General features: G+C 53.4%; 1 protein-coding gene across 1 annotated transcript in view; it reads right to left on the minus strand.

Annotated features, from left to right (window-relative positions):
- Positions 1-249: 249 nt before the first annotated feature.
- The window catches only part of mmd (disintegrin and metalloproteinase domain-containing protein mind-meld), a 111,593-nt gene continuing 94,504 nt past the window's right edge, over positions 250-17,338 (minus strand). Inside the window, exons 16-25 of the mRNA XM_037220420.1 lie at positions 16,681-16,812; positions 15,176-15,350; positions 14,548-14,734; positions 8,704-8,803; positions 6,165-6,317; positions 2,743-3,023; positions 1,961-2,543; positions 1,054-1,206; positions 384-418; positions 250-341 (exon numbers count right to left, since the gene is read on the minus strand). Coding sequence (XP_037076315.1) covers positions 250-341; positions 384-418; positions 1,054-1,206; positions 1,961-2,543; positions 2,743-3,023; positions 6,165-6,317; positions 8,704-8,803; positions 14,548-14,734; positions 15,176-15,350; positions 16,681-16,812 — 1,891 coding nt within the window. The remainder of the gene's footprint in view (positions 342-383; positions 419-1,053; positions 1,207-1,960; positions 2,544-2,742; positions 3,024-6,164; positions 6,318-8,703; positions 8,804-14,547; positions 14,735-15,175; positions 15,351-16,680; positions 16,813-17,338) is intronic.

Below are 17,338 nucleotides of genomic sequence, written 5' to 3' on the forward strand. Positions count from 1 at the left end.
CCACCGCGCCACGCGCCGAGTAGCCGAGGCGCGCGCAGACGCGCGCCGTGCTGGCGCGCTGGCACCGCTCTGAGCAGGGTCCCTGCCGCGGCGGCACGCTGCTCCGGTGCTGGGGCCTCGCTGCCTCGCGCGTCACTGGCCAGACGGAGAGACGCGGAGCGCCGGCGCGCGCCGGCAGGACGCGGCGCGCGGGCCGGCGGCAGGGCGAGGACGGCCGCGGTAGCCGGGCCACTACCGCGGCGCCCCGTGTCAGTGCGAGTACTCGGGGAAGCCGTGCGCCAGCTCCGAGTCGTCCGACTGCGGCGATTCCAGCGTGTAGGGCTTGATTTGGGCGGCGGCGGCTGCCGCGGCGCCGGCCGCCGCCGCTGCCGCCGCCGCCCGGCCCGCCCGCGCCAACGCCCGGTCCAGGAAGTCGTCACTGGAACAGGCCCAGGCGGTGACGGGCGCGACGTGTATTGCTAGCATGTTGACGGCGTGTTGACATGTGACGTTCTGCTGTTGACATGGTGGGTCAATGTAATCGCGGAACATCTGCCCGAAAATCCTAACCTTCTTAGCGTTGTATGAAAATTGAGGGAATGGCGGGCGGGGGGGGGGAGGGGGGAGGAGGAGGAGTCTCAATGATTATTAATTCTACTTAATCCCGGGACCAAATATTCAGCGTCAAATAAGAGCAAGCACTGCAGCATCCCAGTCGCCGTGCATTGTGAATGCGTGGCGTCATGGCCAATTGCAAATCGAGCTGTTTCAGTGGCGCAGTAACTGGGGACGGGGAAGGAGCCCCTCAATTTAATGATAATTTAACATTGACCCTACAGGGGTTAACTGGAAAAAGAGCTTTCGGTAATAGAACATTACGTTAAACTATCGCCCATGAGCCGCGCAGTTCCCAACGCCGTTCGAGACATCTCACCACGTGAAATTTACGCGGAACGAGGGGCAAAAGCGACAGCGAACCGCCCCTTGACATTCGGCGTCATTGCTCGATCCCGGCGACCGGCGGCGGCCAGGGAGCCACGGAGGTCTGCGGCGGCAGCGGCGGCGCCGGCTCACCTCTCCGTCTCGCCAGTGACGGCCGTGCCGTCGTCGGTGAAGGGCTGGCTGGTGCCCTCCGAGGTGCCACTCAGCTTGTCCGATGTGGAGCCGCTGGCTGGCTCCCGGTACCGGCCCAGTACGAAGCCGGCCGGGCTGAACTCGCCGCGTCGCCTGCTGGAGCCGGCGCACATCAGACAGCGGGGTCAGCGGCGCCCCGCCCCGCCCCGCCCCGTCCCCGCCCCCGCCCCGCACCCGCCCCTGCCACCGCCCTCGCCCGGTCCCGACCCCGTACTGACCGCCAGTGGCGCGGAACTCCGACCTCACCGCTCACGAGAACAGCAGGGAATCACGCAACCACGGAGCATCTCGTGTTTAGCGTCACGTGGCTGACAGAACGAAGTTGACGTATCGCCTTGGCGCGCTGGTCCAGCTCTATATAAAGGTCCACGAATTCAGCATATACACAGCGGACATCGATTATGTACATACACACAGGAAGCTACCGAAGACTGGCAAGAGCACAGAGAACAGAGCGGGAGGTGGGGAGACACCGGCTGTGGAGAGACGCCGCTCCGCGGGCACCGGTGAGCCGAGGGCCAATGTGGTGGCCGAACCCAGTGCGACGCCGCTGCCACTGCTGCCGGAGACGACCACATGACGGCCGGGGCTAGGCCGTCCCGAAGCTCCTGCCCTGGTCTGCAGTCGCAAAGGGCGTGCGACGAGAGATTTCGGAGACAGAGGCCGATCCGGCGCGCGCAGGCTGAGGTGCGCAGGCTCCGGGCGCGGTAGCCCCGGCTCCCGATGCCCGGGAGCGCGCGCCCGTCCGCAGCCGCCGGGCATGCAGGGAGGATGACCGGGCGGGGGCGCAGCTACCACCATCTATCAACAACCAGGCCAACTAAAACTTCCCGCGGCGGTCACGCACCCCTGCGACTCGGTGCAGGAGGAGGACTCAAGCCGGAGCTGGCGGTCGGCCTCGGTCTCGCTCAGCCGCAGGTCGTCCGAGCTGGATGGCGAGCGCAGCCGGTGTGGCGGCTGCTCCAGCTGGCGGATCAGGTCCTCCAAGTTGCGGATGCGTATGGTGCCGTGGTGCGGCAGCGTGTCGGCTGAGTCCTCGGTCGACGCGAGCAGCGACGCCCCCGCCCGAGAGAGTTCAGGATTGGAGCTGAGGGTGAGAGACTTACGCAGCTCGTCCGAGTACGAGGTGGACGAGGTGCCGCGCGTGCTGGCCGCGTTGCGCAGCGCCTCCAGGATGTCCTCGTGGTATCCGTTGAGCGACTTGAGAGTGCGCTCCACCTCCGTCACCTGACCGTTGGTGTCAGAGTCGTGGTTGTTGTCTGACTGCGAGAGCACTTCGTTGTTGTCCGACTGGCTCTCCTCGGCCCAGCGGTCGCCGCCGACCGAGCCATACAGGCTGCCGCTGCCAGCTACCGCCTTCTTCAGGATGCCCTTCTCCGGCGGTTTGCTGATGTTGTTGCCGCGCGGGTCCAGGAAGCCGTCGTCGTCGTCTGCGAACGCATCCGCCAGTTACCAAAACCACCGATGAGGTCAAAACAACTGGCAAGACAACTAGTGAAGGGCCAGTGTCGTTGACTAGATATTGTCCTTGCTAGACACTAGATCCCGAGACCAAGAGCAATCACGTGACGACGAGTCCAGTAAGCAGCCTTACCGCCTCATGCCGGTTCACCCCTGCACCGCGGTTACCTGGCTCCAGGGGTGCGGCGGCGCCCGCGCCGGGGGGCAGCGGGAGGCCTCCGCGCGGCGGCAGGCCGTGCACGCCGCCGTGCGCGCCGACGTGGGCTGCGTGGGCCGCGTGGCCCGGGTGGCCGCCGTGCGTCGGCGGCCCGGCCAGCTGGACGGAGGGACCCGGCAGTCGATTCGGCGCCACCGCTGCTGCCGCCGCCGCCGCGCCGTGCCCGGGCCCGTAACCGCGCGGGTTCGGGCTCTGGCGCTGTTGCATCTTGTGCTCCCTGGGGAACGACGAACTGCATTCAGTGACGCGGTTGGCCGGCGGCCGGGCGGGGGCCGGCCCGACAGAGGTGGTGGGCGCCGCACGAGACCCCAAGAAGGCAAAGAACAAAAACGGTCTTCGATCGCACCGACCAGGCAGGGCACGGCTCCAGCGCTAGCACGGCGGTAACATGAAAAGGCACAGAATGACCCGAGTGTTCTTTGATGCCGTGTGCACGTAAATGTAGCTAAACACAGCTTGCCGATTTTATATGATTGGTTCGGTGGGTAAAATACAACACGAAATGTATTTCACCGAGGTCTAAAAACAACAGGTTATTGCACCACTTTATACTATTGATTGCGATATCGTGCAGAGATCTTCATCTCACAGCTGTTTAATTATCAGTCTCATCCATGCGCGCCATCAAGGCTGCATGCGTAACGCAGGTTTTGGCTTCCAACGTCAGTTTCATCGTTCGCGCAACTGTGGCTGCTCTAGTGTTAACAGTTTTTTCACATAATATTGAAGCATCATATCCGAGTCCAGAAGTCGAATTCAAGACACACTTAACGCTGAAGCACGGAAAAAAAAACGTATGGATTAAGCTGATCAATCGGTTACATCCATAGAAGCCTGTAAAATTGAGCGATGTCTTACCATTTAACGTTCCTCTTATCTATTTCGGGCTAAAACGATGAATCATCGCACTCACTGTGCTCTGTATTCAAGCGCTAAACACGCGCACGCGCACGCACCGAGCTATTCTCCAGAGCATGGGCGCTGAATCCCTGACCGACTGTTTCGCCTCACCACGCCAGGAACGGAGCGTGTCGTCAATCGTATTACACCAGACAACAGATCGCATGCAATCCAGGGCAATATTGTTGACGAGAAGCATCGAATTCGGTGCGTTAGCCACGTCCAAAAACAACACTATGGGCTGCTCCGTTCAGGTATGCAATGATACCGCGTGACGCAATGTGCCGTGAACAGCTCTAATTTATGCGACAGCTGCATTTTGATGGGTGGTCAAAGGGCATATTTGACAACTCCAAGTAGTTTCCGGCTGCTAGGTGAAGACTGCTTGGTGTCATCGCCGCAGTCTTCACTAACGACCTTCAAGCGAACATTGCTAGCAAAATGTTCTGTCTCCCGTTGATGTCACCGCATGGTATGGATCAAACACGATAACCATTGTATGCATCTTGCTTTCGGGAGGCCGTCTATCGTGGGACATCTTCACAACGGTGCCTTGACACACGCAACTGAAGAAGACGGGGCCGGACTGTGGAGCTCGCTGGGCTGGGTAAACTTGTGTTGCTTCCCACCCACCTGGCAGTGGCCAGCGAAGAAGAGGGTCGTACGTGCGCAGTCTGTTTACACTGATGTACTGAGCAGGGCATCACAGATACTGTTTGTTCCTATGCGAATGCAATGAAGAATGTGGTGCTCTATCAACACTGTGACGGCGAGCATCTATAGCCATACTCCGGTGACTTTTTAGACAGAGTAACGGATGTTGTGGCAGTCGTCCTTATCATGGCGCAGGCCAGACTTGGCCAGCACGTGCCGAACCTCGCGCTTGCAGGCGGTGTTCATCAGCGTAGTAAAACGAACTATTAGGGCGGGGAATAGCGATGCACTCTGTCTCTGTCTCTGTCTCCCTCTCTGTCTCTGTCTGTCTCTGTCTCTGTCTCTCTGTCTCTCTCTTTCGTTCTTTCTCTCTGTCTCTGTCTGTCTCTGTCTGTCTCTATAAACCTAGATGTATATTCTGCACATGTGTTTGAACGGCACTTTGAACGCTGGCCACCCGCCTACGAAGCCTTCCGCCTCACCTTGCTTCACTTTGCTCAACTTGTTGCATAACCCAGACAGTTTATGATGGCCAACGTATTGATTGAGGGCCAAAAAACAAACAAATCTTATTCCCGGTATGTTATTAAACTGTTTTGCTTTTTTCATACTCCTGATCAGTAACATTATCCAAGAACATGAACTGAAGGGAACTTTTATTGTAAGAAGGATTGAAAAGCTGTGTAAAAGGGTCATTAATGCAGCACAAGCCGTGGTGTTCGATTAACAGGGCATGCTACTTATACATACGTATATATATATGTATATATATATATATATATATATATATATATATATATATATATATATACTACCTCCCGCAACACAACGTAGCAGTCGGATCGCCGATGACCGCCGTCCTCACATCACCTGACCACAAGGTGCTCCCAGGTGTCCTGGCTCCCAGGCCCCTCCCCGCCGCCCCGCCCCATCCCACAGATGGCTCGATACTCCTCAGAGGTCATTTGCATGCCGGGGAACGCTGCCGTCAAATGGTCGCGGCGGCAGCCGGACGTCCATGCGCTGGCCACCCGCCTACGAAGCCTTCCGCCGTCCCAGAATGCTTTTAGTTCAATTGGTCGACTTGGTCGTCGTCGTTGCCGACATAACCATTACCACTCCCGCTTGGTCCACTTTGTCCCAGAGTCACTTTCGGATTCAGCCACCGTCCGTTTTCTTGAGCTTTCGAAGTTTCAAAACGATTCGAAGTTGTGCCCGTCGTCGAATTGCCGCCATTGTTCGCACGATGGAATACGAAAATGCGGGGCGCTTGCTGAGAGCTTGACGGCAAACCCAACATGATTCGTGATCGTCGCGTTCGGGTGTGGAGAAGCCATAACAGATCGATCACACATACGTAAGGGTGACATAATCACATGATGCGGCACTACTCCATACATGCTTGGCACGTGTACACACGTACGTGACAAATCACTTGACATGGCACGACTCCGTGCCTACTTGACACATGTACACATGTACATGACAAATCACTTGACATGGCACGACTCCGTGCCTACTTGACACATGTACACATGTACATGACAAATCACTTGACATGGCACGACTCCGTGCCTACTTGACACATGTACACATGTACATGACAAATCACTTGACATGGCACGACTCCGTGCCTACTTGACACATGTACACATGTACATGACAAATCACTTGACATGGCACGACTCCGTACCTACTTGACACATGTACACATGTACATGACAAATCTGCCGCACGTGCAGCGTGGGACTCGGCATCCGACTGCAGCGAACAGAGCGGGGCGCCTGACAGGCACGAGCGCGCACGAGTCAATGCTTACCTGTACGAGGGCATGGAGCCGAAGGTGATCATCCTGCTGGCCTCGAGGTCCTCGGCGCTGCTGGAGCTCCTGTTGTTGAGCGGCATCGCCAGCGAGGGAAAGCCCTGCTTGTTTCCCATGTGGCCGCCATACTTGGGCGTGGTACTACGCCGCCTGCCAGACACAGTCGCAGTTCGGTCAGAGTCAGGAAGGCAGCCGGGCGGGGGTAGAGGCGACCCAGACCGGGTGTGACCCGAGGTGACGGGAGGGGCAGATGGACGGGCTCGAATGAGGTCAAACTCTCAGAGCCGGCACGACAGGCGGTCACGAAGAGGGCCTGTTCACGACCCGGAGGACCGGTGCAGGGAAATGGTGGCAGTGTAACCCGCCCACCAGACGGTGGAGTGCGTCCATGTTGGGTATTAACAACATCTCTGCTACGGATGACAACACGCACGTGCAGGTGGAGCAAACCGTTTTCAGATGACGACCGGTGTTGCTAATTTTATTTAATTTGCTACCACGATCGAGGTGATGTTACTCAGATAAACATATCATGGCGCGTGAAGTGAATACAAACAGTAACAAGGCCACTGCGCATAGAACATCACACCTCTACACGTGTCAATTATAATATCTTAGCACGACTATTTGCACGAGCATTATTTGTTTTGTCCTTAATGCATCGAGGAAACAGACACTCGTTTTTGAAAATCCAATACCAAAGCACACAATTGTTGTTAAAAAGTTTGCTCTCCGCAGACTACTCTCTGAAAATATTTTACGTGAGCAAGCCATTAGGGTGTACATTGTTTTCTGACCAACGAATGTCAAAAGACGCGGCAGATTTAAAGCCATTTAGACTAAAATAATGCTACTCATAACCTGATCTTTGGTTAGCGGTAGAGAAAATCTCAAGAAAACGAGGTTGTGCGATGAACAACACAAAAACATACAGCAGCACATGGGGAGGACGTAAACCATTTCTTTGGAGATGCGATATGCTATGCAACCATGGACAGTTATTAAGTCTTGAACAAATAACTTGTTAAGATCTGCAGCCACACAGGATGAACTGGCCAACCGAATGAACATTTTATACGTAAGTAAAATTGTTTTGTATCAACCAATGCTCATCAGTTCGGTTCGGGCTTGAATACGTTTATTTAACAACAAAAAGCCAATCATGCCTTCTTTTCCAAGATGAGCAAGGGCAAAGTCTCATTCTCGATACCGTACATTACAGATACCGTACAAGAATCTGTACCAGTTTTGAGAAAGCAAGGTTTCAAACGCTATTGTAGCACTCCCATAGCGCAACAAAAGGCTCGAAACTATTACAAAGTTCCCATCGAAAGCACATAATTCCGCTCTTCAAACTAGGATGCCAGATATGCACAAACAACATCGCTGACTGGTGTCATACATGACACATTGCGAGCAATTAGCGAGAAGAGGTTTAGTTGCTTCAGAGTTGAACGATGTAAATGGATGGCGCACCTAATGATGCTTTTTTTAACCCATGCTTGACGGAATACTATGCTACATGAATTTAAAGAAGTGAAAATATTGGCGCTTCGGCAGGTGTAAAATATACGTAAACCAGCAATTTATCGCAACAAAAAGAAGTTGAAAGCTTTTTGAAACTGTTTTGAACCAGCTTTGGCCATCGTGAAAGTCAACAGCTTGTGCATGACTATCAAATGCGAGCGACGATATACACTTGATATGAAGATGAACTGTTCAAAGCGGTTTCAGTCTATGACCAACCAGTGGAGTTTTCAGATCTTGTCATGAAACGCACAAAAGGTCTGTACAACTACTACGCCCAGTATGAAAAGCGGATCAGTGACTACCATCATGAAATATTAAACCGCCGCAGCCGTTGGCATGCAACACGAAACACAGGCATGCATGCGAGGTCTAAGTGAAGGCATGAGATACTGCGGCTACATGCAAAACGTCTGCAAAACATCCGCGAGTGAACAGCGCACACAGCTGAGGCCGAACACTCACAAGCACAGAGTCGCCGTTGCTGGGTCAAAAGCCACTTCTGAATCCAAAAATCCAAACTGTACCCAACAGTTCGCGATGCATTCCTTGCATAACGGTGCTCAAATACGCCTTTTAATCATTGCTAGGAAAAAATCAGCAGCCCCGGACCACGCAATCGGGAGCTGTGATCAGTACCTCTGTAAATTTTGTAGGCCAAGAAATGATGCTAGCAAAACCGAATGCACCGGTATGGCATTAGCGTGTTCAGGTGCACGGAAGCAAGACAAAAGGGGGCAGCTTTTAAAGAGAAAATAGCTCAGAATGAAGAAAATAGACAGAATCCACAGATAGGAACAAAACTGAAAAACTGAGAAACCAGACAACGCCACGAAAAACCGAAACTGTTTCACACAGAAACAAATGAACTGAGATTCTGAACATCCTGAACAGCTAGCCATATCCCGGTGAAAGTGCATCAATTTGTTGCATTGCGACCGATGCAGAGTGGTGACGTCTGTGGTTGTGAACGTGTACTAACCTGCCCACAAATCCGACTGCGACTGACCTGTAGCACAGCGCAACAAAGGTGAAGAAGAGAAAGATCAGTCCTACCAGCGACACCAGCATTATCACCAAATGGAGCGTGGAGCTGCCATCGTTTTTCACTGCGGTAGAAACAGAACGAGCAGGGTCAATGCATGTCGGCGCCATCTATCTGAGACACGTAAACACACGGACTCGAGGAGCGACCACGAGGTGGGCGTTCGGCCGAAGCTCAGGCCGTCGTGGTCGTCGTTCTGCGCCCGGCAGAATGCCTCGTCATGACCCAATGCAGTGTTGGACATCCCAACCCCGCCGTGTGCGGAACATCTGAAGGCTCGTGACCTCTCGCTAGCGTGACCCTCGACACCAACATCCCACGTTCGACGGGTCACTTTCGTCTCGCTGCAACGTACCACTGCCTGGGCACGGTTCCGAGGCACGGCCGGGTCGGGACATCCCCACGCAACACCAACACCAAGCGGAAGCGGCCAGCCGACGGGCGCCCCGGCGCATGCGCACCCGCAGCGCGACATCCGCAGGCGCGCAGGCGGGGCACACACGGCACAGCAACGGCCGGGCGGCCGGGCGCGCGCTATACCTGTAACACATGGCCACCAGTGCAAAGAATATAAAGATGCAGCCGACCAGGGTGACCAAGAGGATCACCAGCCACAGAGTCGTCATGGTCTCGGACGGGTCGACTGAAACAGGGCGGCGGTGAGGCGAGCTCGGGCCGGCTCCAGAGTGTTCAGCGCTCAGCCACGGCTGGAGGCGGCGTCCATCGGCCCGGCCGCCTTCCCTGGCGGTCGGCTCTAGGGCGGGGCCAGCTGGAGGTGGACCGGAAGCGTGAGGAGCGACGCGATGCTAGACCAGGATGGTGGCAAAAAATCGCGGGGTACAAGGTCGGTTTCAATAGATTTAAATGACTTGGTGATAAACGGTGGCCTGTTTCTGAATGTTCCAAAAACATGCCTGCCATGTGAACAAAATGCTGGAAATTATTGCTGAATGTGGTTTAGTGTTAAATGTCGAGAGCTGCGTATCACACAGGTTCCCAAGACCCATACAAACCAGAAAATTTTTCCTCCACATATACTGCCCAACATGCAGGGCTCCAAACAGAATCTCACATTGCAGAAGGTGGGATGAAAAGCGTTGTTCAGCAGCAAACCTCCCAATTTATTTTCATGGCATCTAGACTGGTTCAACGTTTCAACATGCAGATTAACGCATCAACGGCTCCGTTCGACAACGGGCTGCGGGGCCAGTAGAGATGCCAATGTGGGCGGCGTGTCGTCTGAACGTGTGCAGTCGCATTGGATGCGGTGTGCAATCTGTAGTTAAGCATTAGGCCAAAACCTTCGACCGTAGAATCAGCGATCAAGCTGGGCTAGCCTTGTTTTGGCAAAACCCATAATATCACACAATTTCAGTATTTAATAAATGCGTCGGTCAATGAGCCATCGTTTGATTATGCCGTGGTACCAAGCTGCTGATGCGCTCACCATGTCAGTATTCCACTGTAGCGGACGGTTCGCCTCACTTGCAGAACTTAAACTTGCCAAGAGGTGGCGGAGTGTTGCTGGAGTGTGCTTGCGGGAACCGAATATCGTCATGTGCTTGTGTTTTGGCTCTTTCTCGCAGTGTTCGTGCACACTTTTCCGTGATTTCATATTGTTGATTTGCATTCACATGACACCTTATGGCGATTTTCTTAATTTTCTTAAGTCATTCGATTCCCATTCTTATTTCTATCATAAATCTTACCTCTACCCAAATTACTGTGTGGTGCAGCACAGTACAGATTGTTGTTCAAAACTTGTGCTGAACGCATTACATTGGTTGAGGAGCAATTGAAACCTGTTGATGCCAGAAATGGGACCGACGGACGCCAGACACGAATAACTTGATGAAACCTTTTTCTTAGCCTTGAGCACTGCGTGGACAGTGAGGTGACAGTATTCGCGTGTCGTTCCTATGAAATCACGCATGCTTGGGTGGTCTTGGAAAAGTCTGCACGAAATAGTCTGCACAAGTTCGCGGGCGTCAAGCTCAGAAACAAGAGGGTTTTAAAGAGAATGTTCACATTGAAGATATTGAAGGAAGCATCAGATATGATGAAATAAACTCACTTATAACTATGGGTGTACCTTCAAAAGTGGAAAAGACTGCTCTAGACCAAAACACTCTTGTCTTTTGAGTAAATATGCCGCTGAACACACAATTGTTTGAGTGCCTCATGTAACGTTTTTAGGACGTTAGGGTACCGCCAAATTGGCCGTACGAAATTTTCACTTGTAGTACTTTATTCGTCAAGAGATGACAGCGCGGTTCTGGAAGTGTTCGTTGAGCCCAACAACGGTATAAGCTCGTGTTTTGGTCGTTTTCGTGGTGTTCTGCCACATTCATCCGTGAGTTTAAGATATTTACTTGTAATCACGTCCTCGGCCGTGGCCTTATTCTTAAAATATTTGAATACAGGTCTTATTTCCGTAACAACTAGCAAGTGAAGAAACCATGTCCAACTTCTCATGCTATGTAGCACGAAACGTGATTCGTGACTGAAGCTAGCATAGCTTACTCAACATTTTTTTTTGAGCGCCAATTGATGTTTACTATGTGTGAAAATCTTGCTCGCGGGCGCCATATCTGAACAGCTGGGCGGTAATTTTGTTCCTGACCTTGACCCTGCTTGGCCTACGGGGTGGCGAAATTTGAATGGCCTTGCCATGGCATCATGCATGGCGGAATGTCCTTGAAACAGTCTCCATGAAACATTCAGCATATCTTTGCAGGCGCATCGCTCAGAAATTGGAGGATTTTAGGCCTTAGAAAGTGCAGGGCTGGGCACTGAATGATCTTCAAAATGGCTTCTTCGGCTCAAAGGCCCAAACAAATGCGGAGCAATCCCCCTAAGTGTTAAAAGGGGCAGGGCTGTGAACTGCATTGTATTGTGTTCACAATCGCTCCCTCTATTCAAAACCTCAAACGAAGGTTTAAAGCTTCCTTTAATGCAAGGTTCTAGAACCCACTTATGATACTTGTGGGATTATCTCATACTTTGCTGACTACAACTATAACAATCAACTATAATAATTCCTTTAACCGTTTCATTTGCTTCATGGCTATCCAGCCCATTACAAATTCTTCCAGCACTCTAATAATCTGAAATACGACGGTCAAGTTTCGGGTGTAGCACAACGCAGGTCAATTACTCACTGGAAGGGTTTCCAAAAGCCTGCAATGAAACGGATGACCCGTCTCTTGCGTCTCATGTTCACCCTGATTCTACACCATTATTTTGACAACCGACCATGTCGTTCCTTTTATGCACCGTGGCATCATCTCATGACGTGCATGCGTCATCGTTGCCGACTGCACGATTACGGTTGCTATGGCAGTCACTCACAATGCGGCCGTTCGTGACGTATCTCATGGCTACCAGCTGTAATTTGTCTTCAGCATGCGGTCTGAGCGGCTGCCAAATCTCTGCCGACGACATGTGCCCCCGGGCGGCACGCTTGTTTTCAGCGGGAGAAGCGCCTTGGGCGACAGTTCTTGCCGGACGTAATTGGCCTAAGACCACTATTAATCATTACATTAAGCCACTGGAAACCTCAGACTTTAAGAGCACAGCCGACGAGTGCCCCCGGAAAAAGCGACAACAAAAGGCAACGCTAATTCAACTCGGCGAAATGCACACTACGTTGGGAATCCACGGCACTCCAGTGATAAACATCGCTGCAAATGAACTATAGGACTTGAAAACGGTGGAAAACTGGCGATTGCGCCACACACACAGTTGGAGCATTGCTCTCCTTTCATCGGTCGCAGCGGTAAATACAAACGCTCCAACATCGATTGGTTTTAAACAGAACTCGACGCTATGGAGCTTTGAGCACGTTCTTAAAGTGGCTTCTATGTGCGTATTTATAACATTATCGAATAAGTCAAACTTAATCATCAATATAGACTATCTCATACGAATTTCATCAGCAGTATGCCAAGAAAATGGTGAACGTTCCGGCAACAAATACCATATCAAGAGCGTTGCGATTCTCCAGACCGGCAGAGACCGAACATCCAGCGAAATGGAGTTGGGTTCTGAATTAACGCCGTTATTCAAAATTGATGCAGCATAGTTAGCTAAACAGCTTTGGAAGGGCTATTGTCTGCGGAAGATTGAGAATGTCATTGAATCTGGCAGCGAATGGTCGGTGGGAATAACGACGCATTGATCACATTGACTGTGGGTGGTGTGCGTGACCCTTAAAACAGATTGCGCATGCTGTATTCATATTCGATTATTGCGGCCTATCTTCGTCACTACGGTCCCGCGGGCTGGAGAAGCACCAAGAAAGCAAGCGCCAGAGATCACGCACACACGTATATATATATATATATATATATATATATATATATATATATATATATATATATATATATATATATGTGTGTGTGTGTGTGTGTGTGTGTGCGAAATTAAATGCAGATAAACACTAGCCACATCTTCTTCTGTCACTACATGACCGAAAGACGTGATAAATTCCCGAAGTGACAAAGCTTGCAAGTCCACTCTCAGCTCTATCTCGATGACTTGCTGCCCCTGGAAGTAAGAACGAAAAACAACAAACATACCTTCCCTCGTGGAGAGAACAAAAAAGATCGCACTTTAAACGCAAGTGAGAAACCTTCTGAAGATCGATGACATTGCCAATGCTGAGCTGAGTTCGCCCGCGTTCCACAGCCAGCGCATCAACGGCTAGCGCGCTGCGAGAGCAGAGGTATGCCGAACACAAACCAAGCGATTGGGCGGGTGGCATTATCTCCAACATTCGGCAAGGCCGCACAACAAATTCCAGCCAAGTCGTATAAACGGCACGGCGTCCATATAAACGCCAGAATGATGCCAGCGTATCACATTTAATTCAAGTGCGCGGTCTCGGTTACACAGCATTCTGGTACGTCCATACCCAACAATGAAATGCACCATAACCCGACGACGTGCTGTGCCGCTCATCTAAAGACGTAGTGCGTCACTTAGACAGCGACGAAGCGTTCTGCCTAGCCAGTGACGTGCTGCGCCATTTACCCTGAGCTGTGGTGAGTCGTTCACTCAGTGAAGTGGCGCGCCGCTTACCCCGTGGTGTAGCGCTTCGCCTAACCAACAATGTGGTGCGCCATTTAGCCTAGTGCGTACCCACCCGTGACGTACTAGTGCGTAACTGCGCAGTGACCCGGTACATACCCGATAAAGTCGTTCTTTGCATGCCCAGTGACGTGGTCGGTGATCATCCAGCTGTAATACGCAGCTTACGCGGTGACATGATGCGCCACTTACCCAATGGTGCGCCGTTTGCCCAGTGACGTGGTGTGTTATGAACCCAGTGGTGCGCCGTTTACGCGGTGACGTGGAGCGCTGTTTACGCAGTGGCAGGGTGCACCGCTTACCTAGTGACGTGATGCGCCGCTTACCCAGTGACGTGATGCACCGCTTACCCAGTGACGTGATGCACCGCTTACCCAGTGACGTGGTGCACCGTTTACCCAGTGACGTGATGCACCGCTTACCTAGTGACGTGATGCACCGCTTACCCAGTGACGTGGTGCACCGTTTACCCAGTGACGTGGTGCACCGTTTACCCAGTGACGTGATGCACCGCTTACCCAGTGACGTGGTGCACCGTTTACCCAGTGACGTGGCGTGCCGTTTACCTAGTGACATGGTGCATCACTTACCCAGTGGCGTGGTGCACCGCATACCCAGCGACATGGTGCCTTGATGCGCTGTTTACTCAGGGGCATGGCAGGCGTTTGCCCAGTAACGTGGCGCGCCGCTTGCTCCATGAGCTGGTGCGCCGCTTACCCAGTGACGTGGTGCGCGCGTTGGTGTCGATGGTGTCGAGCAGGCGGTTGTTGCTCTTCTCGGGCGGCTTGGTGGTTCGCGGCGGCGTGAAGAGGCCCGGCCGCGACAGCGTGGCGTTCGTCCGCCGCGAGCAGCTGGTGCCCGAGAAGCCCGCGTTGCAGAAGCACGTGTTCATATTGGTGCAGACCTGCAGGCGTCGGATACGCTGGCTGGGAGCTTGGGCCGGCCGACGCCATCGCCAGCCGGCATTGGCCGGCGATCCCGGCAAACAATCGTGACCAGCGACGACTGCCGTGAACGGCACGCCATACGTGCACAAAAAGCATTAACAAATGCTGCGAAGAGGGCAAAAAGGGCAGCCAATGTTCGTTGCCCTTGCAATGGCAACAAAAATCACAGAAATAATGCGCTGATTTCTATTTAAGCGGATCGAATGTCTACATACAGGCCATCTGGGCTGATATAAGAAAGCAAACACATCAAACGTTCCAAACGCACACGCACGCTGCCTTGCATGAAACCCGATCGAGTAATCGTCAAACGTGGCCACCTTTCAGTGGGCTTACACAAGTCCTCTGCCAGGTTCCCGTTCGCCGCTCTTCCCTCCAAAATATCTGTTGCGTCTCACCCCTCTCCCGGAGCATTCGTGACTGCCGTTGGTGGGGCAGCGGCCGCGATCGATGTGGGGGTAGATGGACGTGCAGGTCTGGTTGACGCAGATCATGTTGTTGCCGCAGCGCGTGCCGTCCAGCACCATGCCGTGGTCGGGGTTGCGCCGCGGATCCATGTTACCGCTAGCCACGCTGCAACGCATCGCTGATTTAGTGGTCTCAAACGAGCGAGACAAATGTGGTGGACGGCGAGGCGAATAAGCCGCGCCCGCCGTTACGTCCCTGCGAGGCGGCCATGGCTTCCCTTCAAGGCGCCTCCTAAAGCCTGGCGGCAAGCACGCTGGTATTATGCAGGCTTCCATGAATGTACGCTGCACAGCGAGCACATTGGGGAAGCCAGACAAGAATTGTTTGCAATTTGCGGCACGGCGACGTGATTTCATACGGTGCACGACGCCTTAATTAGCTGAAGGTTACACCTGAGCTCAGTGTTGTACTGTTCACCTCAACCCTCCTCTCTCTTTGACTACGTTTCTACGTTTCTCGACTATGCTTTGCTTCAACTTCATATCCCCTAACCTCCTATGTTCATGTCAATTCTTGACAAAGCTGCCTCGGCTGGTGGCGGCAATTTACGATGGCGCGTGACCGACAGATGTCCTCGGCACAAGTATCGTCAAACAAACTGACGCACACACGCTGGCATCGCCGAAGCAAACATTCGCGGCGAGCATCACCGTCGGATGAAACCCAAAAGCACAGGGCACGTGGTGCAGTCGCGACCTTATCCCACCAAAACCACCAACTATCGCGATCGAACTGACTCCGTAGCCGATGCCACACTTCGGCATCCAACAGCGCGAGCCTAAACCAATTTCCGCCGCTGGCAGGGGCGAAAATACCGTCCGGCGGTGTCCCCAGAGAGACGGAAGCCGCTGACCTGGCCGACAAGCAGCCGCGGGACCCAGATTGCCTGGCGGCGCTCCCGTATGCACGCATTCATTAGACGCAATGAAGACGAACGGCGGCATGACGGTGAGAAATTCGCGTGTTTGCCGGAGAGGTCGGCTGAAGCGACGAGGCCGGTCATCAGGGGTCCCGGGGGAGCGGGGAGGGGATGTTATTCACCGCCGGCGGCGCCGGGCCGCGGCGCGAGAGAGCGACGCGCTTGCAGTGGAACCAGCGCAGGGTCGCGACAAATACAGAGAACTGAAAGAGAGGTGTGGACATGACAGGGAACCACACTGTGACAGAGTGAGGCAGAAGACAAGCAGTGGAAAGAGGAGAGAAACCGAGGAGTAGGACGGAAGCGACAAGCCACCTGGAACATAAATCAGAACAGAAATGTGAGCTAAACAAGGAAGCGAGACGGCTGAAGACAAAGAACAGCCACAGCAACCCATTCCAACTAAAAGTCTAAGCATCAACAACGCCAAGAGATGCTCTCGCAGGTGCCAGAACGAGCTCGGTAGGCGCTGATCACGCCCTGGGCTCACTACTACGCTGGTGTTAGCCGTCTTACTTGCAGTGGAACTCCTTGCCGCGGATGGAGATGACTGTGCGCGAGACGGTCTGGTCGCCGGCGCCGCCGCCCGCCGCCACCACCGGGTTCGGGTAACCCAGCTGACACTGCAGCAGGCCACACAGCACGTTCCTGCGGGAGGCAGACGCGCGAGGCAGCCACGTGAGACGCCTGTCGAGCTCAGAGGTCGGAGAACGACCGGTCACCAGCTTAGGGAACGGAGCTGTGGCCTGGGTGAGCGTGGTGGTAGTGTCTCTTCTATGTCATGTTCGCACACACAGGTGGTAGCGCAATTCCGTGCGAGCTTGCTTTAGGTGGCGTAAGGTCTGAGTAAAGACCATATGACGGCTACATATGTAGTGCATGGGGTTTGCCCAGACCCAGAAAGACGCTATCCCAGTTACGAGGCATCCGCTTTTCCCACCTCTTCACATCAGATTTCCACACGCTTCCTCATGGCGGCCTTTGAGAGAATGATGTGATTGTAAAATGCCACGTAACGCTACATTCCCGCCGCAAGTTACGCTCCTTCTCCCTCCCCCTCGTCCAGTAAATGAACACACCGCCAACCAACTCTGGCCCCCAACTAACGTCTCCAGTGCACCGCGCTGGAGCATATTACTGTGGTCGTGTCATTTGCAGGCAGATGTTAATCACT

This window comes from Pollicipes pollicipes, unplaced genomic scaffold (genome assembly GCF_011947565.3).
Source record: "Pollicipes pollicipes isolate AB1234 unplaced genomic scaffold, Ppol_2.1 Scaffold_4295;HRSCAF=5057_pilon_pilon_pilon, whole genome shotgun sequence".
NCBI classification, from domain to species: Eukaryota; Metazoa; Arthropoda; class Thecostraca; order Pollicipedomorpha; family Pollicipedidae; genus Pollicipes; species Pollicipes pollicipes.